This window comes from Mirounga leonina, unplaced genomic scaffold, assembly GCF_011800145.1.
Source record: "Mirounga leonina isolate KUSES-001 unplaced genomic scaffold, KU_Mleo_1.0 Mir_128, whole genome shotgun sequence".
In the NCBI taxonomy this organism is placed as follows: domain Eukaryota; kingdom Metazoa; phylum Chordata; class Mammalia; order Carnivora; family Phocidae; genus Mirounga; species Mirounga leonina.
The window spans coordinates 2,512,398-2,539,612 of NW_023270320.1; the positions used below are offsets into that span (position 1 = coordinate 2,512,398).

The window sequence follows — 27,215 nt, forward strand, 5'->3', positions numbered from 1 at the left end:
CCGCCCGCCCGCCTGCCCGCCCGCCGGGCCCAGCCCCTGGGAGCCGGCGGGTGGGCGGGCTGCGAGCGGCCCAGGCCGCCGAGCCTCGGGCTGGGCTGTGTCGGCGAGCCCGCTCTCCCTCGGGGGCGCGCCCACAGCCCCGGCCCCACCTGCGCCCGGCCGCTCGCCGCCCCAGGCCGGGCGCGGCCCCTTCTGCCCGCGCTCCCGGGCGCTCGCTCTCCGGCTCCGGCCGGGTTCGCTGAGATCCGAGCGGGGCTGAGGCGGCAAGTGGGGGTGACAGGCTGGCGGGTGTTGTGGTGCGGAGGAGGCAGCACGTGTGGTGTTGTGTCTGTCGGGCTGTCAGCCCCTGTGCTGGGAGGGGAGGCGGCGGGCTGCCTGTCAACCTTCGGCCGGTTTGGACGGGAGCTGCGGGACCTGTCAGGCTCCTTGGGCAGCCTGCGTGCCCCAAACGCCTCCTTTGAACCGGCCTCTGTGGAGCTTAGGATTTGGAGGAGCCGGGAATGGGAGATACATTGCTCTTAACTCTTTCACGTGATTTCATTGTTAACTTAGTCCTCGGGTTCTGTTTCCATCTAATGGGAACGGCGAAGCTACCCGTTGGCAAGCTGCAGGGTTGTGCAGTTCCAAGTTTTTAAAGTTTCTCGCTCTTTAAAAAGAGAGCGCGAAGATGTGTCTGGGGGTGGGGAATGGAGACCGGGGAAGGACTGTCGGAAGCAAGTTGTACTTTCTCTCTAGCCGCTGGTGTACTTTCAGAGAGTTAAAGTTCAAGTCTGCAGGCGCTTTACTTTCGGAAGACCTGGAGACTGGTGAAAACCCTGGCCAGAGAGACAATGAGTAGCTGTCATTCATTCGTTTACCTGCGAGCATAATCAATTAGGACGTTCCCAGCTTCTTAAACTCAGGTTGTAGCCTCTCATTTAGTTTAGCGTTAATGTCTATATAATGAACGTTCTTGGAGTAATAAGACTATGATTTCTATCCTCCCGAGGCTCTCACCAAAATGAAGCATAGCTCTCTCAGGGGGGCTTCTTTTTAGTCAGCTAATTTAAAAATAAATCTTGGCTCAGGTTTGAGTGTTTACTTCAGCCTTTTCTTTCCTATTAGAGTTGATAGGACTGTAGCTTTCCTAATGTCTGTTAGTTTTCCTTTTGATTTTAATGTCAGTCCTAATACTTGCTGCGGGAGCCATTTTTCTATCATTGTTTATGTTGTAATGCAAATGCTCCTCAGAACAAGAGCAGACGTTCTAAAAAAAATAAGTCGTTATATTTATTTTTTGGAAGCAAAGAAGTTAATTTGATTCAGAATTCATTATTTTGGTGATTTTCAAAAAGATGTGTATCTGCCAGATCTTTTTGTTTCAAAGAAGACTATTGACTTTGATCCTGAAGAGGGAATATATTTATGTGCTTGTGTTTTACTCATTAATGTACATTTCAGGTCAGCAATCTTGAATCTGTGAGATTTCTTTAAACCTGCCAACAGGCAATATAGTACATTTGATATGTAGTGTGTGCATTTTTGAACCCAGTGATTCTGGACCTTTCTTACTTCTAGTTTATCTGTAGCTTGGTTGTGAACGTTTTGACAGTTGTTTCTCCCTCTAGTATATCGAATATTAGTATTTTAGTTTGATTTAGGAGAAGCTATCAGCGTGTAGTTCTTAAAATTTGAATTTGGATTTTAAAATTCTTTAACGACTTTCTCACTTGATTTTCAATATTATTTTTGTTTCCATTTGGAATGTTTACAGTAATGTACTTAAAATATGAACTTTATCTGTGTAAATTGTATTCTTTGTTTCTTTTAATATATGAAATAGTTAAAATTTTCTCAATTTTTTTTGCCTTATTGACTTTTTTTTTTTTTGACTGTTTTTATGCAGTTTGAATGTCTGGAATTTTGAAAGATGAAAGATTCACTCTTACTTTCATTGCAGGATTCTTTCTACTAATCCAGATACTTGTTGAAGTGCTGAATAGGTTCTTGGGGAAAGATGTCAAGGAAGAGTTTCAGTTCATAGACTGGTGAGCAGAGATTGTGGAGTACAGAATAGTCAGCACCCCTCTGCTTAGTTGTAGCCTAAGGTCATTCATAGTATGTCTCATCTTGTTTCCTCATTGTATCCTAATTATTCATCTTTTTTTTTTTTCCTTTTTACCCCAATGGTTTACATACATAACTGTTTTTGGAATGTTGGTAGAAACTTGTTAAAACTCTACAGGTGCTCAGTAAACACTTGATATTTGATTATCTTTAAAGACTAGGATGTCTCAGTTATTAGCTTATTTACAAAATGGGACTTGATAGAAAACTGACCTTGTTTGTTTTTCAGGCATAAGATGCACATTTTTCTGCTGGGAAGGAGATGTTCTTGAGTTACAACTTTATGAAGAGATCCATGTGTGGTGCTATTGAGAAGTTTATTGGGAAATTTAAAGACATTTCAAATAACAGGTTGTTTTGGTTTCTAAAGTAAAAGTGAGGAGGCACTCTGTGAAGGGAGAAAGGACTCAGGCCAGAAAACTTGTATGCTATGGTTAACTGGTTCCCAGCCTCCGAGAATGTTGTTTTCCATGGTGTAAAACTTACTCAGCATCAGGATAAGGGATAACGACTCTATGGATATACAGAATCCTTCACCATGGTAAAACTCGCTAACCCGCTGTATACGGAGTGGATTTTGGAGGCCATCAAAAAAGTGAAGAAGCAAAAACAGCGTCCTTCAGAAGAAAGGATATGCAATGCAGTGTCTTCATCCCATGGCTTGGATCGTAAAACTGTTTTAGAACAATTGGAGTTGAGTGTTAAAGATGGAACAATTTTAAAAGTCTCCAATAAAGGACTCAATTCCTATAAAGATCCTGATAATCCTGGGCGAATAGCACTTCCTAAACCCCGAAACCATGGAAAATTGGATAATAAACAAAATGTAGATTGGAATAAACTGATCAAGCGTGCAGTTGAGGGCTTGGCAGAGTCCAGTGGCTCGACTTTGAAAAGCATTGAACGTTTTTTGAAAGGTCAGAAGGATGTGTCTGCATTATTTGGAGGCAGTGCTGCCTCTGGCTTTCACCAGCAATTACGATTGGCTATTAAACGAGCCGTTGGCCACGGCAGACTCCTTAAAGATGGACCTCTTTATCGGCTCAACACTAAAGCAACCAGTGTGGATGGGAAAGAGAGTTGTGAGTCTCTTTCCTCTTTACCTCCAGTGTCACTCCTTCCACATGAAAAGGATAAGGTAAGAGTGGCATATGCATCAGTGTTCGTAGAGCTGATGCTACAGCATGCTATGAAGTCATATTTCTAAGAAGTTATATAGAAGTTACATTCAGGTTTTGTGTTTGGGGACTTATGGAATGATCACCTCTGGTTTTTTATTGATGAGTTGTTAGAATTCAGTAGATACCGTTGTCCTTATACTTTGAAATATTTGATACCTGAGTCTCAGAGTGTATTGATGCACCTAAAAGAACATGTTTAGATTAGAATTTAAAAGTAGCATTCAACTTGAAGGCTGTTGTAAGTTCTTACAACATCTTACTGCTGGCAGTTGATGAGCGCTGCTAAATGTTGGAGGCTTGGATTTGAAATAAGCAGGTGATTCTAAGAACCTCTCTTTTTCCTTTTTTTCTTTTGTTTTACATTATCATGAGGCAGGAGTGAGACTGATTCTCCTGGCCCATAGTAATAGCTAAGCAAATTTATCAGTTCTTATTTCTGTTGTATTCTAACTTTCTGTCATGTATTCTTTTCATAGGATGAAGTCCTAAGTGTTATTGTTTATGACAGGGGTAACTACATGGGTCAGGAATAAAGTATCCTGTATTCCTAAAGTTCTGTGGAGTTGTGAGTTTTGATACACAGTGGTATACCTTACTGTACTCAGTGTTTCATGCTGTTATTTTGTGCAGTTGAAAGTACACTAAGAAACAGCAAAATGTGGCCCTTAAATAGATACTGGGGGATGAGGAGAATTTTGTTAGTAGCAGTTTTTTACATTGACCTAGTGTCTTAGCTGTAAATTTATTTCAGGTGTTCTGAATTGTAGTTCTGGGGAGAGTCGTAGTACAGATGGACACTTTAGTATACAATAGTAAAATAATCTTTATCTTGCCTAAGATCATGGAAGCTACTTCTAGGTTGAGAAGATTGTAAAGTTAACATTGCATGTATTTTAAAGTATTTGAGATTCAGTCTAAATTTATTGCAGTTAATAACCCACCTATAGATTTTTGTTTGAATAACAATTGAAAACAGTATTTTTCTTTGATGAAGTTTTTAGAGATCTATTTTAGGGTTCAATTTTCCCTGTGAACTTTGAAATAGAAACATTATCTTACTGTTATTAACCTTGAAATGATTCTGATAGAATGGTTCTTTGTCATTTGAGCATTTATTAAAAGTGTGGTATTAAAAATTCAAGGTGGACAGGTAACTAAAATGCTTTATTCTGTAGTTCAGTGCTGTTGTAGAACTCTTACTGTAAGAACTGTTTCTTGATCACATATGGCTGAAGTTAAAAGAAGTATGATTGATTCCTGAAATTGTTACCAAATGATCTACAGGTTAACTACTGGAAACAGGAAATAATTTATAGTTTACAATGAATTCAGTGTTGTGTGAATTGAGTATTATAAATTCTTGTTAGAACACCTGGCTGCTTGCTTTCATTATAGTTTCCCTTGCTTGAATTAAATATTTTAATTTTTAAAAATATTAGCCATACATAAGACATCAGTTGTGCATATTTTTAAAAGGTAGCCAATATAGTACACTATGGGACATATCTGAGTCCTGTCACCCTAGGATTTTACTTTTGAAAGGGATCTTGAGAACCATCTAATCCAACAATTCCTACTTTACAGCTGAGCTGAGACCTCTACATTAAAAAAAAAAGTTTAATCCAGTAGAGATTTGCTGGTTTACTTTGGTTAGAAATATCTTTTTGGTTAGAAATATCTTTTTGGTTACATAACTGTAATATATAGTGTTATTAACTGAAGTAACTAAATTTGGAGTATACATTTAGGAAAATCGAGTTTCATTGAATTGAGACTTCTATATATGTGTACTGGTCTGAATTGAAAACTAATTTTATGATATCTATGAAATTAGAGTTGATGAGATCTGTTATATATTTTTAAATAGTCTTATTTTCAGTAGTGATTTTCCTGAGTGCTTCCCCCAAAGATAGGAAAAGCTCACATTTGAAATCATAATACAGTGAGGAATTATTCCTTCTCTGAACAGATTATATAGTTTTGCTCTTTATATTGTATTTTATTTACTTTCTTTCCTCTTTTTAAAATTGATTGGTTTGCTGTTATGAACCTAGATATTCTCAAAAAAATTAGGGTGTATTCGACAGTGATGGAGAAAGGAAAATGTAGGCCAGAAGTAGTTCCACTTTTAGGCCTTAATTAATTCAGCAAAAGGTTATTGAGCACCTGTTGTGGGCCAGGCACTCTCCTTAGAACTGAAATGGCATTATTTCAAGTTCCTCTTTATTTTTTTCTATATGAATTTTAACTTTTATTTCTTTGGGATATCAACTTTTGGAAGGAACTGTAGAACTGTTAGATTTTCAGCAACTGAGTGGTTTTTGCTACTTTTGGTGGGATCAGCTGTGTAGAAATACTGTATTTTTAAGAGTTTTTGTGAACACACTTGAAGTTAAGTGTGTTTTCACATTTGTAAATAGTGAGGAAAATCCGTGGGATACTATGATTTAAAAGTTTTATCCACGTTGTAAGGGAAATTTCTGAGCTAGCTTTAGGGTTGTGGTAGTTTATGGTGACTTTGTTTAACTTGATATGTTTACCATGTGCCAGGCATTACTTTAAAGCTATACATGTACTAACTTATTTAATTCTCATACAACTCAATGAAGTAGGTTCTGTTATCTTACAGGTGAAGAAATTGAGGCATAAAACCTCTTTATGCCTCATAAAGAGGCAAGAGGTTTAGTAATTTCTCCGAGTCACAGAGATACTAAGTGGCAAAGCTAGGATTTGAACTTGGGCAGTCTGGCTCCAGTCTTTATAACAGCTATACCTACTGCCTCTTGGGAGTTGTTACATATAATGCCTGTCACTGCAGTCAAGTACACAATTGTGAATGTTCTTGGTGTTAACTTCATAGCACATTCTCTAATTATGAAAGGACACATTTCCCCATACCTCTACCCCTTCACGGTTTGTGTCTTTTTCTCTATGATAGACTGGATTCTAAAACTGGCCTTGAACCAGTGATAAGAATGTATCAGAAACCAGAGATTATGAAAAATCTAGTTTTGTATACCTGAGGTCCATAAAAAAATGGTTTTTTTTTTTTAAAAATTTTATTTATTTATTTGACAGAGAGATAGCGAGAGCAGGAACACAAGCAGGGGGAGTGGGAGAGGGAGAAGCAGGCTTCCTGCCGAGCAGGGAGCCCGATGTGGGACTCGATCCCAGGATCCTGGGATCATGACCTGAGCCGAAGGCAGACGCTTAACGACTGAGCCACCCAGGCGCCCAAAGAAATGGTTTTGTCTACATGACATTTTGTTTTATTTTTTTTTTTCTTGAAGATAATGTCTGTGCTTATTAATTTTCATTTTATCTGTTACTGAAGTTTTCTGATTTGCAGTCTGGGATTTGTTGCATGGCTGTAATAGCATGCTTTCATTTGGGAATTCAAAATGTTGCTTTTCCTTGAATTGTGGCATAGAGATGAGGGTGATAGTGTGAAACTGGCTTAAATAACAATTGGCCCCTTGCAAATTTTGTTCCTTTTGAAATACAGATTTTACTGTAAATAATTTGTTCATTTGTTTCATTTATTCATATTCAGCAAACATTTAGATGTTTACCATAGCAATGAATTTAGGATTTAGGTCTTGTTGAGGATTAAGGCTAAGAGAGATGAAATAAATGTTTTGGGGATTCTTTTTTAGTGTATAAAATACAACTTTTAGTTTTTTACAGTCATTGTGTTCATAACAATTAAGTGTTGTGAATCCCTGAGAAATAATGAGATGTTTCTTGGGGGAGGCTGTATTACTTGAGACTGTGATGGTTTGTATCTTTAGACACTGAGTCTTGGAAGGAACCTTTTCAGGAATAATTTTCACCTTGATTTCAAACTTTTGGCTTCATTTTAACACAGAAAAATGTACTTGAATATATATTGCTTATGTTCCATATTACTTGTCCAGAAAACTGTACTCTTGTGATAATCAGCCACATCATTAAAGTGTTACTCTGTTGAATAGTGTTGTGGAACATTTGCTGAAGCATTAGTTGGAAAGGGTAGAGAAAGTATTGTCAACCAATGTTATTGTTTAGGTTATTACCCAGCTAGGTTAGTAACCTGGAGGAGAAAGATCAAGTGATAAATTTATAGCCTTTTTAAAATAAGTTCTATCTCAATACAGTAAACCGTTAGTAGAATCCAAATTATTTTTGTTACTGGAATTTGACATTTTAAATTCACAGAGTAAGTGGGGCTTTGATGTACAGATGTGAATTTGGGAATATGTTTTCAAGTTACTGAGTTAAGAATAATAAAGCTTTGATTTAGCTATTTGGAAATGGCCTTTATAGTAAAATTGATGCTATGTCATTTTTTGGTGACTCTAAATGTTGTGGGCCCTGAGGAAAAGCTGGCTAGAAATAAAAATTTGTTAACTACAAGTTATTGAGGTAGGTTAAATATAAATGTGGTTAGGAATTGCCTTTGTCTCAGCAGACTTAGTCTTATTAAAAACCCAGAATTTTAAAAATAACTCAGGCAGAGATATCTTTGTAATACAGTACAATCAGCTGTATGGGCAATTTTGGGTCTTCTAGTTAGCCTGTGAACTGTGTGTGTTTTGGGTAATTTTCAGCCCATGACACACCCTGAAAGAAAATTTGATCTACTAAAGCAATCTTTGGTTTTAGCCATTGCTAATCAAAACTTCTATACCCAGCCAATGCACGCAACCTAGATATTTTTCCTATACTTTTGACAGTACCACTTTACTCTTTCTTGGACTAACTTCTAATAAATTGATGAAATGAAGGGAAGACATTAATGAAGATGTCAGATACTATAAATTGCTTCGGGAATAGGGATCTAGAGGATCTAACCATCTTGACCTTTCTTTGCCCTGTATCAGTAGGCCAAGGGAATGTAAGCAGTTGCTTATAGAAACCTATTAATAGCTAACATTTGTTAAGGGCTAACAATGCGTTGAGTACTGTTCTGAGTGCTTTAACATGTTTTCTTATTGAAGTCTCAGAGAATTTTACATGGTTAAATTTTATAGGTGTAGTATATTTATATAATAGCTGTCTAATAACATTTAATAATAAAGGTTTTCATTATGGCTTCTCATAAAACACCAAATAGAAAATGAATGTATGCAAAATGCATTATCTTATCCATGCTGCCTGTTTTTTATTTAGTTCATCCTGATACATGGGCCAGTATTTTTTTACATTCCAATTACCTTTAATACTATGAAAGCAGATAATAGGACTTTTTCTCTTCCTATGTAGAACATTGGAGAAAGTATATTTTCTACACTGACTTGGATCTTAGCTATATAAGAGGACTGAGTCTGGTTGCCAGGTTGGTTGGTTAAAATAGAATTGAGAAGTTTTTTGTTTTTAGTGAACTGGGAAGTGTTAAAATTACAATAATGAATACTTTTGGTGTTGTGATTTAAACATTTTTAAAGAAACAAATGAATGTTGTGTATAGGAATTATTAAGAGCCTCCTCTGATAAAGTTGTTTACCAATTGGCTGCTCATGGGTGGAGTCAGTTCACAAAGAATCTGCGGCAGATGAATTAGACCTGTAGCGACTTCACCCTTCTGCTTTTCCCAGCTGGAGCAGGATTAGGACTCAATGAGCTGCAGCTGGTTCCCAGGAAAATCTAGGCTATTTCTTCTGGTGTTTTCCAATAGTTCCCAACAGATGGCTTTCGTCAGCACTGTACATAACTCTGTAAATTCAAGCCCAAAGAATTACTTTCAACTTCATTAGGGAACAGGTGAAGAAACAGTTTGTAGTATGGCACTATTTGGTTAAGGGTTGAAATTAAGCATGGGGATTATAGTAGTGTAGCATTTAGATTTGCAGGATGCCATTCTGGGTCAAAATGGTTTTTAACTGCCAGCAATTAAAAAAAAAAAAAAAACCTGCTAAGGAAAAATAAATTTGGCTGTGGTGTTGAGTAAGGTATATTTTATATTTGGATTATATTATGCTTACAAAGTATAGATAAATTATTTGAAAAGAAAAAGAATAGAATCTTTTGCATTTTGTAGAATTTTGAGCAAGTAGCAATCTTGGATAACAATGTTTCTATTCTTAAATAGAGAAATTGAGGGCCCAAGAGATTTAAGTGTCTTGTTCAGTGCTGCACAGCAAGTTAATCTGGGAGAAACTTCTCAATTCTTTGCTTTTTTTTTATTAAGCTGTAGTACTGCTTTAAAGCATTACAGAGTAATGAGTATAAAATAATGTATTGCTTAATTGAAACCATAGAATAAATCCTGGTCTAGAGAATTTTGGTGGTTTTTATAACCACAAATATGTAAATCAGCTTGTTTCAGTGTTTGAAGATAGCTATACATTCTTGAAACAACTTTTAATTTTTTTGGAAAAGACTGCTTTCTTATGGCTCAAATTAGAGGAGTTAGAAAGTTGTCTTATTTTTTTAGCTAATATTAGAAGAACATGTTGAGCTACCTTAACGCTGGAAGGGAAAGTACTCTTTGAATTTTGGGAAAAAAAAAAAGTCTGCTTATAGTTAAGTCTGATTTTCAGAAAGTCTGTAACATAGACCTCTGAGGGACTTGGATAATTGGTTAGAACTTAAAAATTTTAGGACTGAGATAGAAAGGTACCAGCCTTTCTATTAAATAATGAAGTAATTCTTATCAAAGGCATCGGGTATGGGGAGATTAGGAATGTAGAGTCTACCCTCATTGTTATGTATATATAGTCTTGGTTCTGGGTGATTTGTAATAGTAAACCTTAAGAGAAGGCAGCAGACAACCGATTTTTGTCTTTTTTTGGTCATTGTGTCAGTTCATTTCTACATTACTTTTACTGTGGTAAAATTTAGCAGATACATTAGAATAATGGCAAATAAAGGTTAAGATTGGGAACAGTTATTTATAAAATAATTGGGTGGTTTTAAGATTATTGGTAAATGATGTAGAAAAAATCTGGTAGCTAAAAAACTTAAAATCTTTGTGTGAAAGAAGACAGCTGATTCCTTTGCCATTACCTTTTGTGAAGAGGTAGATTCCTTGTGTGTGTGTTGGGGGGGGAAGGGGGGTTATCATGCTTATATTATAGGCTGCTTTTTCCTCCAGGGAATTGTGAACTGTAGTTGACCTGGAGAGCTGCCGTTAAGTGTTGGTTTTCAATTCTTTCTGCTTAGTAGAGTGCAGGTTTTTCTTTTTTCTTCATTGGCTACAGTGAAGCATTTAACTCTTGAGTTTTCTAGAACCTGTAACAGAATCCTTAGAAACGTTACATTTTTTTGTGTGTGTTAAGTGTGATGCTGTGCTTTAAGATGGCTTTTCAACTTTTCTGTTGAGGACATCTCTAATCTGATTTAGGATTTAGATCCTCTTTTATCATTTTCCTGCTTTAGTTATCTTCTTATGCCAATCAATTTTTCTTTAAATTCATAACATAAATCTAAAACCCTGTTCTTTCTAAAGCAGTGGTTCTTGACACTATATCCACTTTAGAACAGCCCAAGGAGCCTCAAAAAATAAACACCAAACAGTTAAATTAGACTCTAGCAGATCTAGGGGGCCCAGATTTCAAGTTGTTTTGTTTTGAAGTCTCCATGTGCATTGAATGTATAGCCAGGGATAAGAACCACTGCTCTAACAGAACTGGCTGAGGGAATCAGAGGACAGAAGCAGCTACTTTTTGTCTAATCATTGCAATTCAGACAAATACATGAAACAACATACTTCACATCCACTCCCATGAACATGCTTTGAATGAACCAGGACAGTGTACCCATGGAAACCTAAATTTTGTTTTATCTTACTACCCGACCATAACTGCCCTAATCTTCCACCATTCTCTCCTACTATACCTGTTCTTTTATCTCATCAGGGTCTCATATGGTATATATTTTGGAGAAGGTACCATGTGTGAGTTTGATGGGTGTGCCCCTCCCACCACTATGATGTTTTTCTTCTAATTGCTTGGCCTTATGGTTTGTCACCTCAGTTACTTGCTTTACTCCTCTAATTGGCAAACCCCAACTTTGACATTAAGCCAACAATTTTTCTCTCCCTGCTCCTATATGGGACTGTTTATCATTTTGAAGAAAGTTGCACAAACCATGTGGTGGGATGCCACTTACAAATTTGTGGCCTTTAATCAGTTCTGCTTTGGGATGTATGTCTGTGTCTTTCGTCTGTTCTCTCTGCAGCAGTTCAGTATTTCCTCTAGCCCTTTTGCTTTTCTCATTGTCTGCAGACACTCCCATATTCTACTTCACAGAATGGAATCTCTCTGGCCATATGAGCTCATTCAGTTTATACCCCTCCTACACTAACCTAAATACGTCTGTACTTATTTTTACCCTCTTTGCTACCTTTTCAGAGGATATGAAAGAAGTGTCTTGTCTAGAACTCATCTATGTTCTCTCCTGTCTCAGGGGCCTTGTCCACACATCAATAATATTCCTAGTCTTTCCACTCTTTGCCCCCTTAACATGGGGAAGTCTCTCCCATCAAGTTAGAATAAAAACAAAAACACTGCTCGAGATCCTTCTGTACATCTACACCCTGTCTCCTTTCCTTCATTTTGAAACTTGAAAAAAAGTCTGTATTCATTCCGTATCTGTTGCAATCTGCCCTTTGGTCCTAGAGCACCATTTGAAACAGTTCTTGTGTACAGTTTTCAGTCTTTATGTTACCTGACTTTTCAGCAGCATCTGTGCTTGTTGACCATTCTCTCCTCCCTTGACCTTTGGGATAATTCTTTGCTAGGTGTCTTTCCTGTTCTCCATCTCTCTGGTAATTCATTTTCAGTTTGCTGGCTTTTTATCTTTTGCCTGAATCTTGTGTGTTGAATTCCTTAGGGTCCTGTTTTTTTGTTTTTGTTTTTGTTTTTTGAGAGGGAGGGGCAGAGGGAGAATCTTTTTAAAAAAATTATTTGAGGGAAAGAGAGATCACTAGCATTTGCAGGGGGTGGGGCAGAGGGGGAGGGAGAGGGAGAAAGAGAATCTCTCAAGTAGACTTGGAGCTGAGTGTGGAGCCCCATGTGGGGCTTGATCCCACCAGCCCCACCCAGTTCATGACCTGAGCTGAAACCAAGAGTCAGATGCTCAACTGACTGAGCCACTCAGGTGCCCCCCTAAGATCCTGTTCTTTGCTTGCTTCTTTTTGTTTCAACCTTCTGAGTTATCTCTAGACTTAACCTCCGCTGCACTAATGACTAAATTCATAATCCAGATTTCTCCTTTGAGCTCTGGGCTTGTATATCCCACAGTGTAGTGTCTTTTCTTAGTCACTTCAAATTCATGATGACCCAGATGGAATTCATCACCTTCTAACTTGCTCTTTTGATTTCTTACTGTGGTATGAGACATTGCCATTGACTTTGATTCTTAAAAGAAACTTTGGTGTTATCTTCTACACTTGCACTTCTTTTGGATTCACTTCTAGTCCATCCCCAATCTTTTCTACTTCTTTAACATCTCTCTTAATTAACTTCTCCATTCCAAATGCTACTCTTAGTGCAGGTCCTTGCCATTTCTCTCCTGATTTACCTTAGTAGTTCCCTCACTGGTGTTCCTTCCTTCAATATCATCTCCCTCCAGTTCATATTATTGCCAAGACTGATCCTATTAAGAAGTGATTACGAACACAGGCTCAAGAACCAGACCATCTGGGTTTGTATCCCATGTAGGCATCACTTGCTTTATGACCTTGGGTAATTTGCTTAATGTTTCTTAGCCACATTTCTTTCTATAAAATGGAGATAATACAGTGTCTATCTCAAAATGAAGTTTCGAAGATTTAATGAGTTAATATACATCAGTGTTGTCTAATAGTGCTTTGTGTGATGATGGAATGAATATTCTATATCTGTGCTCAGTACAGTAGCCAGTGGCCATAATGTGGCTATTGAGCTCTTGAAATGTGGCTGGTTGATGAAGAACTGTATTTAATGTAATTGTAATTTAATTGAAATAACCACATATGGCTAATAATTACTGGATGGTACAGAATACATAAAGTCCAGTGCTCTATAAATGTTAACTATTATTATCGTCTTTCTAAAATTAAACTTACTCCTCTGCTCAAAATCCTTCAGTGCCAAATTCTTTGGCATAATGTATATAACTTTTTTTTTTTAAAGATTTTATTTATTTATTTGAGAGAGAGAGAATGAGAGACAGAGAGCAGGAGAGGGAGGAGGGTCAGAGGGAGAAGCAGACTCCCTGCTGAGCAGAGAGCCCGATGTGGGACTCGATCCTGGGACTCCAGGACCATGACCTGAGCCGAAGGCAGTCGCTTAACCAACTGAGCCACCCAGGCGCCCTATGTATATAACTTTTAACCCCCTTTGCCCCATCGTGTTGCCCCAAACTTGTCTACTGCTCCTTCATATGCCTTCTGTGTTCTGCTATACTAGTGGTTTTCAAAGTGTTGCCCTAGGGACCAGAAGTAGGAGTAGTGTCACCTGAAAATGTTTGAAATGCAAATTCTTGGGCCGTATTTCAGGCCTACTGAATCACAAACTGGGGGGTGGAGTCCAGCAACTTGTATGTTTATAAGCCCTCCAGGTGATTCTGATGCATGCTAAGGTTTGAGACCCACTGCACATTCCAAACTACTTGTAGTTCCTCAGATCCACCTTGTTTCTCTTGCTTCTGTTTTTCTCCTATCTGGAATGATTATCCTTTCTCTTTTCTTTACTAATTAGCTCTTATTTATAAAACTTTGCAGGCTTAGTTTAGGCATATCCTCTTTCTATTTCTTTCTTCATTATTCATCCTGGTTCCAGGTTGACTTAGCTCTCTTCATGCCCCTGATATCCTGTACATGCCTCCTTCGTAGCCCATTTTACATTGTATTGTTGCTTTAGCCTGTTTCCCACTAGACAGTGAATTTAGGATCTTGAATTTAGGTAGATCCCTGTCTACCTGGCACAGTGTCTGGTATGCTTTGCAAGTATTTATGGAACATTTTCAGGTGCCAACACAGTGATTAAGTCCTGAGTAAAGGAGATAGTCTCTGTAATTAACACACATAGTGATAAGTGCTCTGATGGGCTAAAACCTAGTGCTGTAGAAACGCAGAGGAGGGTGTGGGGAAAGTTAGGGAAGTCTTCTCAGAGGAAGTCACATGTGAGAGGTTAGTGAGGTGGGGAAGCAAATGGGTGGGGTGGGAAAGAGAGTGGTTCCTGCAGAGGGAGCAGCACGTACAAAGGCCTAGAAGCAAAACATTGTAGGCCCATAATAAATGCTTAATTGAATATGAATAAAGAACCAAATGACATGTCTAACTTTTAGATCTTGGTTTTAGAGTCACTACCCTCCCCAGCAAACATTAGTTAGCATTTTATGTTTCTGCATTTTGTTAGCAGCTTTTTTTTTTTTTTAAGATTTTATTTATTTGAGAGAGTGCACAAACAGGGAGAGGGCGAGTGAGAGAGAGAGCACGTGAGCAGGGGGAGCGCTTAGGTCAGACGCTTAACCCACTGAGCCACCCAGGCGCCCCTATTTTTTTAAAGATTTTATTTATTTATTTGAGGGAGAGGGCGAGTGAGAGAGCACATGAGCAGGGGGAGCGGCAAAGGAAGAGGGAGAAGCAGGCTCCCTGGGCTCTATCCCAGGACCCCAGGATCATGACCTGAGCTGAAGGCAGGCACTTAACCGACTGAGCCACCCTAGTGCCCCAGCAGCTTTTATTCTTGATATCATGCTTTCTTTGAACTGATAGTAATTTGTGATAGGGTAACCTCCAAGCCAGCAGGATACATTTGAATGTCTATCTATTTGCTTGCCTTTCAATGGTAGAAGATAGGATTGGTTTTATCTGAATTATTCTGCAGGGTGAGTATACATTGGTGTACAGAGGTAAACACATTCCTCTTATTGCTTAAGAATAGGCCAAGATTTTTTAAAAAGCAACTTCAAACTTGGAGTGTTGACAAAGCATATCATTAAGAAAGCTGACGATCTGCCAGCATTACAACCACAATTGTTGGTACTTTTTTTTTTTTTTTTTAAGATTTTATTTATTTATTTGACAGAGAGAGACACAGTGAGAGAGGGAACACAAGCAGGGGGAGTGGGAGAGGGAGAGGCAGGCTTCCCGTGGAGCAGGGAGCCCGATGTGGGGCTCGATCCCAGGACCCTGGGATCATGACCTGAGCCGAAGGCAGATGCTTAACGACTGAGCCACCCAGGTGCTCCTGTTGGTACTTTTGTAGTCCCTCTTTGTATTGGCCCTTTTGCCCTTATAGCTGCCGTCCTAGGCTTCCTGTTGTTCTTATTAATCCTCCGTTGTAAGAGTATCCCCAAGGCCTTGGTTAATGTGCTGTGTAAGCTCCCAACTTTGAGTTGCACTTGAATACCTGCCTTTGTCTGTTTGGATTTTACTTGTGTAACTTTCTTCCTTCCTTCCTTCCTTCCTTTCTTTTCTTTTTTTTTTTTTTAAGATTTTATTTATTTGTCAGAGAGAGAGAATGCACAAGCAGGGGGCAGTGGCAGGCAGAGGGCGAAGCAGGCTCCCCGCTGAGCAAGGAGCTTGATGTGGGATGCTGGGATCATGACCTGAGCTGAAGGCAGCTGCTTAACAGACTGAGCCATCCAGGTGTCCCTACATATGTAACTTTCAATAAAAAATTACCTTTACTTCCTTTGAATGCTTTACAAGTGGGTTGGCTTTGTCATCTATTAACTTTGAAAGGATAATAACAATACACAGTTTTGTTTCTGATAACTTCAGTTAAACAGAGAACTCAACTTCAGCAAAGAAAGCTAGAGAAAGAAAAAGGTAAATAAAATATTTTTCTCTAAAACTTCATTTTGGTGGTAATAATTATGTTTATGAAGTGTTTCACAGATTATAAAGAATTTTGCTTTCATGTATATCTTCTTTTGCTGTAACACTTTTGTAGTAAGGTAGGCAGTCCAGGTGTTACAATTGCTAGATTTTATGTATGCAGAATTATATGATTGGTTAAGGGAATAAAGGGAGTAAATGGAATTACAGTCCTGGTCTCTTTCAAGCCCAGTACTCCTTCTGCCACATCAGGCTGCCTCTTGTTCATGAAAATGACAGGCATTAAAAAAAGTGGTGTCCTTTACCATTTATTATGTGCATCTGTTCAACCATTTATCAGGTCATACATGTTATTAATCTTTGTATCCAGGTCCTGACACTTTGTAAGATGCTCAGAAAATGTTTGTTGAATTGAAACTGTCAGGTTTAAACTGCAAGGGGAAGTGATAGAAATCAGGTTTTGTTTTTTTTTTTAAACTATTAACTCTCTTTAAACTTAGAGGCTAAACCATTTATCCTCAAAATTTATAGCCTCTGTAGATTAAAAGGAGAGCTAGAGTTTCAGATGTTTTCAGCAAATGTTGATACCTCAGCTAAAAAGTACCATTTGCTATTCCTTCAAGGTAATACTTGTTCTCTGTTACCCATAAAATATTTTTAAAACTTTTAAGAAATTGTGTTTGCCCAATAGATAATATATTCATTAGTATGTAAAATTCAAAAAATACAAAAGAGTTCCATTAAAAGTATTCTTCTAACTCCTGTTCCCCAGCTAATCAGTTCCCCTCCTGGAGGCAGCCAATGCGCTTGGTTTCTACCTTCCAGAGAGATTCTCTGTGTATATAAGTAATCACTTTTATATATGCATTTTTTCCCCACAGTTGATAGCATACTTGATAGCATACTTCCACATACTGTTCTGCACCTTGCCTTGTTTTTCTCCCCGCTTGTTTTTCTTCGCACTCAATAACCTCCTTTGTGCATTATTTTAGATTTGTAAGTTACTAGAAGTGGAATAATTGGGTCAGAGAATGTATATGCCTTTGTAATTTGGGTATTTCTAAATTTCTCTCCGTAGAGATTTACCAGCAGTGTAATTTTTGCCTACACCCTTTGCAGCACAGTATTATCAAACTTTTTGATCTTTGGCAGTCTGATAAATGAAAAGTCATTATCCATTTTTGACTCCATTTTTTGATTCTCACTGGAGTTTGTTCTTCTATCCTAGTGCCCAGAGACAACCTCTGATCTGTATTCTATTAGTCTCTCTTAAGCCTGATTACTTAAAAACATACAATTCTTAATCAGAAATCTGTTGAGTTTCTTTTTAACTGTTATGATGTTGCTTGAGAAATAGCTAGGTCTTTTTTTTTGCTGGGTCTCCCTTGTAAGCTTATAATGACCTTGCTCTTGTAGTGGCCTATACTGTTAGATTTCTGTCCTGTAGAATGACCTTTCACCCACTCCCCCAAATCTTAAGTTTGTTGCTTTTGTACTGATGGTGGGGAAACCCTATTCAGTAGATGATTTAGTATGTTCTTGCTTGTCAGTCTTTTTAAGTGCATGTTATGTAGTACTTATATTTGAAAACTTAAATAATTTTGAGTAAATATTATGTGCTAGGTATTTAGGTCACAATAACCCTTTAAGGAAGTTTGGCTATATTATAGATGAACTAAAGGCTCATAGAGGTCAAGTGATTTGCCCAAGGTTATAGAGCTAAAATATATGTGCTAGAATGTAGAGGCTAGTGGTAGTCAAAAGAAAAAAACCACTATGAATTCAGAGTTGAAATAAACTGAAATTCTGGTAAGTTGGCGCAGTAGTTTAAAGTTCTTTATGAATTATTACAGAACTAATTCTGATTAGTTTGGGGCTTATATAAGAATATTTAAGAGCCACAGATCTCAGCCTCATCACTTGTTTGATCTTCAAGTTACTTTATCTTCCATGAGTGTCAGTTTCCTTTTCTGTAAGTGGGATAGTAATAGTACTGAAATTACCAAATTCATCAAGCATCAGCCTTTTTGAGGATTATTTTTAGCCTGAGCAGGTCATAGCTGCAATGGTTTTTAGCCTTTACTTTCAAAACTAAACAGCAAGAAGTAGTGTTGACTTTCCTCTTTTCTCCTATGAAACAACAAAACAAATCAATTTATTAACCCACAAAATATTGCCATCATATTTTGAAAAGTATTTGAAGTTTTCATGAACACATCTCAATTTTAACAGGACATAAAAACAGACATCTAGGTAGTTTAAAAAGTGTTTTTCATATACTTTATAATCACTTAGATTAGGATGGACATGGTCCTCTGGTCATAGTGCTTTGGAATAGGCAAAATATTTGAACAGTCCCCACATTTGGTCCTATTTTTTAGTAACAACGTTTCTGCCCCCACCCCATAAAAGAACAAAAAAAGGAAGTACCCCCTTTGTCGAAGTTGTCAAATAGGTCTTTATTTTGTATCTTGAAGCTCAGAATTAAGGTAAGGATGAAGCCTTGAAGCGGTTGTTTTTCCCCATGCAAAGTGGCCTGGCTCATATTGGGAAACAAACTAACAACTTTAATATAATTACTACAAATTTAATAAAATTATAATTAATATATAATTACCCCCTTGTATAGTACTGTTCCTCAAATTTTCATCTGGGGATCTTGTTAAAATACAGTTTTAGGTCTTTGGTGAGGCCTGAGATTTTGCATTCCTAACAAGCTCCTGAGTATTCTACTGCTGAACAGAATACAGTTTGAGTAACAAGTTTCTGTAGGATTGAGTATCTTTTACTCTTGACTGATTGTCTTAAATCATATGCTTATTTTCAGACATGTACTCAGCAGATTTCCACAGAATTTCTATTTCCCAGGTGCTATGCTAGGTACTGGGATAATATATAAGAGGCATGCTAGATACTCTGCTCTCAGTCAAGTAAGGGAGCTAAGGAAATAGCAATAAATTATATGAAGTGATGCCTAAGTCCAGGGAGCTCTGAGAATTTAAGTACAAAAACTGTTTTTTTTAAAGATAAGGAAACTGATTTGTCTGGTGTATTGACCTGTAAGTTTCCAAAATAGTGGAGCTTTGATTGAATTGTTAGTCTAAGAAAGATGTTGGCAGACATTTTCTGTAAAGTGCCAGAGGGTAGGTATTTTAGGCTCTGCGGGCCATATAGTCTCTGATCTCGCTTCTCAACTCTGTGAGGATCAAGTATAAGCAATATGTAAACAAACTAGTGTGTGTTCCAATAGACTTTACTTACCTAACAGGTGGTGTGGGCTGGATTTGGTCTGTAGACCATGGTTTGCCCACCCCTGCTCTAGAATAGTAGTGTTTTACGTTCATTTGTGAGACATGTTGAAAATAATTTCAAGTAAGAAATGATTTAATTGAAAAATTAAGGTGGTTACCTCTATAATAACATCACTGATTTACTTGCATTCAAATATGCTAACTGGGAACATGAGTTGTTTATACAGGCATATCTTGGAGATACTGCAGGTTCAGTTGCAGACCATTGCAATAAAGGAAATATTGCAATAAAATGGATCAAATGAATTTTTTGGTTTCCCAGTGCATATAAAAGATATGTTTACACTATACTGTGGTCTTTTAAGTTTGCGATTGTATTCTGTCTAGAAAAACTACTTATCTTAATTAAAAAATAGTTTGTTGGTAAAAAATGCTGTCATCTGAGCTTGAGTCGTAATCACTGATCATAGATCATCATAATAAATAGAATAATAATGAAAAAGCTTGAAATATTGTGAGAATTACCAAAATGTGACACACAGAAATGAAGTGAGCAGATACTGTTGGAAAAATGGCACCAATAGACTTTCTTAATGCAGGGTTGTCACAGATTTTCAATTTGTAAAAAAAAGCAGTATCTGCAAAGCATACAAAGCAAAAGCCCAATAAAATGAGGTATGCCTGTATACCAGGAGACTGTATTGTACATGTGATTGTCATTTGTCATGTGTATCACTGGGAAAAAAGGTAAAAAGCTATTGCTTGAGAATTTTATTTATTTTTAAATATTTTATTTATTTGTCAGAGAGAGAGAGCACACAAGCAGGGGGAGTGGCAGGCAGAGGGAGAAGCAGGCTCCCTGCCAAGCAAGGATCCCGATGTGGGACTCAGTCCCAGGACCCTGGGATCATGACTGGAGCTGAAGGCAGATGCTTAACTGACTGAGCCACCCAGGTGTCCCTTGCTCGAGAATTTTAGTTCATACTCCTAAAGAGCAGCACAAATGCCTATTTTCTCCTTTTACTGTATGGGGAAAAGAGCTGTGACTAGTAGAGTGGGTTAGGGGATCTCAACATAACTATGCAATGAAGCATTTTTGTAAATTGCTTTTTCTGGTCAGTATTGAAAAATGTATAATACAGGCCCAGAAGAAGACCGACATCCTTGGACACTCAAATCAGTTACCATCATTTAGAGTAGTAAATAGAATTTGGGATCTGGAGTTTGCTTTCTGGTTTCACTACTTAATTAGTTGTGTGGTCCTGGGCAAACTATTTAATTCTTTGCTGCTCCATTTCTTCATGGGATCGTGATACTGCTCACACTTTAGGACATGATAAACACCTGTATCTGCTAGCACCTAGTACAGCACTGGTACATAGTAAGCCCTTGGTATGTAGACTCAAGGAATTTTCTGAGCTCGACAGAGCTGGAGAGTAACTATAGTCCTGACTGTAAAGTAAATAATTTAGATTTCTTTAAGATTGCTACCAGGAACAATTTTCTATGACATTATTGTAGCTCTTTAGTAAACTAACTTGGATTTTTTACAGAGCTTAGAATTTAAAATATTGTTAGTATCTATGAGCTGCATCAGTAGAAGGAAAAGGTGACATTCACTACTGACAAGCTATATATATATATATATATATATATATGTATATATAAAGTAGGGGCGCCTGGATGGCTCAGTTGGTAGAGTGTGGAGCTCTTGATGTCAGGGTTGTGGGTTCAAGCACCACATTGGGTGTAGAGATTACTTAAAAAATAAAATTTTTGTATATATAAAGTAATTGCTGTTTAGCAGCCTTAGTTATGCCACCTGTGTCTGTCTCCCATTGCCTTAATTTAGTTCACTACTTTTTTCGGCTACTGCAGGTGTCTTTAGGCTGTCTTCCTTTCATTCATCCAGTAAATATTTAATGATACATGACATGTGGTAGGTACTGTTGTAAGTTTAAGGATTTAGCAGGGAACCAAATGGAAAGAAGTGTCTGTCCTTATGGAGCTTAGATTATCTAGCAGACTCCAGTCTTGACTTCTGGAGCTCACCTTTATACTTTTATCTGATTACTCTCTCTAAAATATCGTGTCCTCCCTTTGTTTAGAATCCTCAGGTCTCATGGATTTCTGTTCCCTTCTGGATGAAGTTCAGGCTCCTTGCTGTTATGCATTGTCATCTGTTGCCACACTTCTTAACCTTCTGCCTTCCAAAATATTGCAGTTCCTTATAGGCATCATACTCTTGCTTTTCAGTTTTTATATGTATGTATTTCTGCTTGGAATGTCTTTCTTTTAGATGCTCCTCCAAACAAACAAAAAAAAAGCTGATGCTCATCTTTTAAGCCTCCGCTACCATTACTGGCTTGGTGAGACGACTTTCTTTATGAATGTAACAAACATATTCTCATGGCATGTTAGGCATGCTGATGCTATGACATTTAATTCCTCTCTACTCTGATAGTCTATTTATCTGCCTCTCCTACTGGCATTAAAGGCAAGGGCTGCTTTTTATTTCTTTCTCAGTGTCTGTCAAGGGGCCTGGCTCTTAGTTTGAAATATTCATTGAACAAATGAATGAAATGCCTGAACTTCTATCTCAGCACTATCAAGCTGCCTGAAGAATATTGGGGGTTCATTCAATAAACCTTTGAATTTGTGGAGTGTTTACTTTGTGCCAGATAATGGAGATAAATAGATAACCTGTTCTCAGATTAGTCAACAGTAAGGCTTACAGCTTATTTTCACAACAGACCCTCCTTTTTATTACACACGCATACACACGAGTGTGTGCACACATATTACTAATAAATAAGTAGTCTCTATCAAGTATCCAAACAGTGCTGTTGTTATCTTTTTAATGAAACAGTGTTTTAAACTATTGAAGACAGACATAAAAATGTGGGGATCTGCAAACCATTTTAGGATCACATGAGCAAGGAATATGAGTCCTGGTTTGTCAGAAAACCTTCTGTGGTCACCTTCTGGTACATCAAGAAGTTGTCAGCACCCAGACTTGCAGAGTAGGGTCAATAACTTGGAAGAAAATTTTGGAGACCAGAGGGAAATAGTCTTTAAGAATTACTGCATCAGTGATACCCTAGGTGGTTCAAAAAATGACACACTAAAAACAAGGGAAAAAAACAAAAAAAAGCACTGACAACTTTGAATAGAAAGTGATTCGGAAGAGATGAACTCTGAATTAAGAGAAGGTTTGAGAATACTTAATTAATTTTGCTTACATTTTTCTTCTTTGTATGCACAAGACTGATATATGATAAAAATGTCCCAGAGCACTTCCAATAAGTTTACTTTAAAAATTTAAGTGATAAGAGTTTGGGGAAAAAACTGGGGGAGAATGAAAGTATAGGGGCGCCTGGGTGGCTCTGTTGGTTAAATGTCCTTCTGCCTTTGGCTCAGGTCATGATCCCAGGGTGCTGGGATAGAGATCTGCATTGGGCTCCCTGCTTAGCTGGGAGCCTGCTTCTCCCTCTACTTCTGCTCGTCCCTCCTGCTCACGTGGTCTCTCTTGCTCTCAAATAAATAAATTCTTAAAAAAAAAAGTATAAGCAATGCTAATATTTTTTTGCACATCCCAGAGATACAAAGTCATTTGGATGGTTTAGTTACATACAAAATATATTTTAAACAACTGTGTTTGTTCATTACATCATTGTATTTACTGTCTTTAAAAATGTGAAGGCTTGTATATGGAGGTGTTAAATCAGTGTATCGTAAACCTGAAACTAATATTATACTGTATGTTAACTAATTGGAATTTAAGTAAAAACTTAAAAAAAAATGTTCACACTAACAAAAGATTTTTTTGAAGACTTGTAAATGTTTTCTTCTCCTGTTAAAAGTTTTGACTTTTTAAAAAAATTTTTATTTATTTGACAGCGAGAGAAGGAACACAAGCAGGGGGATTGGGAGAGGGAGAAGCAGGCTTCCCACCGAGCAGGGAGCCTGATGCGGGGCTCCATGCGGGGCTCGATGCGGGGCTCGATGCGGGGCTTGATGCGGGGCTCGACGTGGGGCTCGATGCGGGGCTCGATGCGGGGCTCGATCCCAGAACCCTGGGATCATGACCTGAGCCGAAGGTAGATGCTTAATGACTGAGCCACCCAGGCGCCCCTAAAGTTTTGACCTTTTAATGCTACTCTTGCAGAAAATTTTTTTGTCTCCTTACTCCCACCTTTTTAGTAGAGTTATCTACTTGTATATCTCCTATTTCACTAACACTCCTCTTTTTTTAAAATAGTACATTATCGTATTGCAGTTCTCTTTGACTCTTATTTTATGGATGTTATACTTTAAAATTGTATTTGTAACCATTAATCTCAATCTGTTGTGTTCTGTTTATAGAAATGTTAAAAGTGTTTTGTGTATTCATGCTGGTGTTTTCAGTTCAAGGGTATGCATATGTAAAAAGGATTGTTAAAATATACCATGTGTGTATATTTGTTAAAAGGAGACGTTTTAATTAATCTTTGGCTAACGATCCTTGATATTAATTTTTATTGCTCACTTTTAATACTAATTTTAAAATAGTAAGTAGGAGAGTTGTTTCCTAAATTGCTTTCTTGGTACACCCGTTCCTGAATATGCATTCAAAGAACAGAGGAATCCCTGTCAGAGTAAATTAAGGAAACAGTGCATATTCATAGTTCACATAAGCATATTAAAAGAACTGTGGAATCCCCAGCTCTGTACTTTTTTAATTTTGCTAACTGAACTTATTTGTATAAGGGAAGACCCTCACCACCTTCTTCCACCTCTTAACATCCTAGGACCTGTTGCAGAAGCACTGATACGCTTTTTCTGGGGCTCTAATATTCTTTCAGAACTCTTCGCCTTTTGGTTGTCAATGGCAATTAGAGTCTTTGTGCTTTTCTGCATTTGCAGTAAAATATCTGTGGGAGTTAACTTCAAGAGGAAAAAAGGAGCCAGTCTATTTCAATTGGAAAAACCTGTCTTTTGACACTGTATATCCATGAGCAAACTTCTTTGCTATTTTCTTTAAAGATTTTATTCATTTATTCATTCATTTACTTTAGAGAAGGAGTGAGCAAGTGGGGGGAGGAGCAGAGAGAGAGGGACAAGCAGACTGAGCTTGGAGCCTGATGCAGGGCTTGATCTCATGACTCTGAGATCATGACCCGAAATCAAGAGTCAGATGCTCAACTGACTGAGCCACCCAGGCACCCCTTTGGTATTTTTTAATTTCTGTTTGAACATCAGGCTTGTTGGCTGTTTGGATTATTGGAGTAGGAACAGATATATCAATTATTAATGGCATTGGAAGGGACAGGTTGTTTAAAAGTATGATTAAATTAAAATGCCCCCCCCTTTTTAAAGAAAAACTTAGAAATGAAGCAAAATGCTCGTAAGCATTGTTTTGCTCAGCCTTTTATTACCTGTTTTTCTGCTGAGAAGGTAGGATAATACATATTCTAGGAATTGAAATGTGTCTGTAAAACTGTGTAGGAAGTTGTGGATTGGCATTGAAAGCTTCCTAGATCTACTAATTTATAAGGACCTTGAAGATAAAGTGTTTGTCTTTATATTGCTCACAGGCAAATACTGTTTTATGAGTGACAGTAATCTGTGTCTGAATTTAAGGCAAGGGGGGGCTTTATGTTCACTTACAGAGTGCCTCCTATGTATCTGACATTGTTAATCATCTGTAGTTGGCCATTAAATGCTATTGTGGTATCTGGAAAGTTGTTTGTGTAGTTGCCTCCTGATTCATCTGTCCTTGCTTCCCAGCTCTGCTTTCCCCCGGCACACAGAGGCTGTGGATTACAGTCCTGCTTAGGGAGTACATAGGCTGCCAGCTTGAGAGTCAGGATTCTCATTAGTACAGCAGAGATACAAGGCCATGGCCCTGACCTCATTGGACAGATTATTTGTAGGTTTTGATATGTAAGTGATACATCAAAAGGTTTTGGTATATCTTTGTGGATGACATTGGTGGAGCACCCCTAACTTTGACTTTACATTTTCTAGCCTACTCTGTTATATTATGTATATATATTAATGTGTTCGCTCATGCAGTGGTTAAACCATTTGAAATAGAATCTCAGGGCTTAAGGATGAGGAGTAGTGGAAGAATTATGAACAGTGATTCCTCAGCTAATTAAAGAGACCTAAATCTGTAGTCTAACCTAATCCTGAACCGGTAGCTAAAAGTGAATCACTGCACATACCAAAATACGTTATTGGATCACACACTGTTCCAGCTTCTGCTTCAGTTTCCATCTCCCTGGTGTGTGAGGTTGCCAATCCTAATTGAATAACATCTGTGGATTTCTTTTTCTTTTTTTTTTAATGTATATAGATAGATTGATAGATTGATTTGCTAATCTTTTGTCCTTGTCCCACTTTATCCTTTTCTTTCTTTCTTTGCTTCTCTTATCCTCCCACCTGTCCTTGTCTTATTGCTGTGATTTCTGCTCCACCCAAACAAAACCAAAAACTGATTACGCTATGGATTTAAGGTATATTTGTTGATTTAACTTTGTATTTCTTAGAAAACTGGTAGCTTGAGACTTTTTCTGTGTGTGTTTTAAGAAAGAGCATAGCCCATAAATCTCAAGCCAAAAAATGTGGTTTTTTTTACTGGTATATTGCCTTCAACTGATTTTTCTATGGGGTTTCGCCTTGGATACCTATAGCCTGGGTATAGGTGATTGTGAATAGTCTGTATTAGCTGATTACCCAGTAATGGTCCAATATTATATATGGAACAGTTTGGTAGGAAAACTAACTATAGCAAAGAGACTATATTAGCATATCTGACATCTCTCTCTTTTTTTTTTTCACATTACATGCAGTCCAGTAGCAAATCCTTATGGCTCTTCCCTTGGTAATTTATGGCCCCCAGCCAAATCTGGTCCCCACCTTTTTTGGTACTGCCTGTGAGCTAAGTATGTATTTTTACATTTTTAAATGATTGAAAAAATTCAAAAGAATATTCCATATATGTTAAAATTACACATAACTCAAATTCCAGTATTCATGTAAAGTTTTACTGGAGCACAGCCACACTTGTTCACGGCTTCTTTCACGCTTTACAGCAAAGTTGAATAGTTGCAACAGAGGCTTTATGGCCTGTGAAGCCTGAAATATTTACTGCCTGACCCTTTGCAGAAAAAGTTGGCCAAACCCTGCTGTAGAGGAAATGCAGAATCTATCCACTTCTCATTTCCTCTACTGCTACAATCTGGTTTAAACTTCTTGACTAAACTATTGCTATTGCCTTCTAATTATCTCCTTGCTTTTGTCTATGTCCCCCTACATCTACACAGCCAGAGGAGTGGTCTTTATAACAGGTAAGCCAAATCTTGTCACTGCTTTGCTCAAAACCATTTAACAGTTTGCTGTCTTGTTCAGAGTTAAGTGTGAAAAGTAAAAGACTATTTATAATGGCATACAAAGCTCTAGATCAGGGATTGGAAAACTTTTTCTATACAGTTTTCTGTTGCAACAATGCATCTATGCTGTTGAGTGAAAGCAGTAAGCAGTATGAAAACAAATTGACATGGCTGTGTTCCAGTAAAACTTTATTTACAAAAACAGGTGTAGGGTACTGGGTGGCTCAGTTGGTTAAGCGTCTGCTTTCGGCTCAGGTCATGATCTCAGGGTCCTGTGATTGAGTCCCACATCGGGCTCCCTGCTCAGCGGGGAGTCTGCTTCTCCCTCTACCCCTCCTCCCTGCTTGTGATCTCTCTCTCTCTCTCACATTCACTGTCTCTTTCAAATAAATAAAATCTTCAAAAAAAAAAAATAGGTGGTAGGTTAGACTTGTCCTATAGGTAGTAGTTTTCTGACTTCTGCTCTAGATAGTACCAGATCCTCCCCAAACCCTTTCCTTCCCATGTATATGTACTTCCTGGTTTTACTTCCTACTATTCTCTCTCTCCT

The 27,215-nt window shown here is 37.8% G+C and overlaps 1 protein-coding gene across 5 annotated transcripts in view; it reads left to right on the forward strand.

Moving 5' to 3' along the window:
* Positions 1-27,215, forward strand: part of KAT6A (lysine acetyltransferase 6A) — a 107,860-nt gene that overhangs the window by 690 nt on the left and 79,955 nt on the right. The window contains exons 1-3 of one of the 5 annotated variants that reach the window (XM_035003955.1): positions 310-902; positions 1,940-2,027; positions 2,336-3,244. In XM_035003955.1, the coding sequence (XP_034859846.1) occupies positions 2,645-3,244 (600 nt within the window). In that variant the 5' untranslated portion in view covers positions 310-902; positions 1,940-2,027; positions 2,336-2,644. Of the gene's footprint in view, positions 1-309; positions 2,028-2,119; positions 3,245-27,215 lie in introns of those variants that run through there. The other 4 variants (XM_035003956.1, XM_035003957.1, XM_035003953.1 and 1 more) reach the window with 4 other exon arrangements.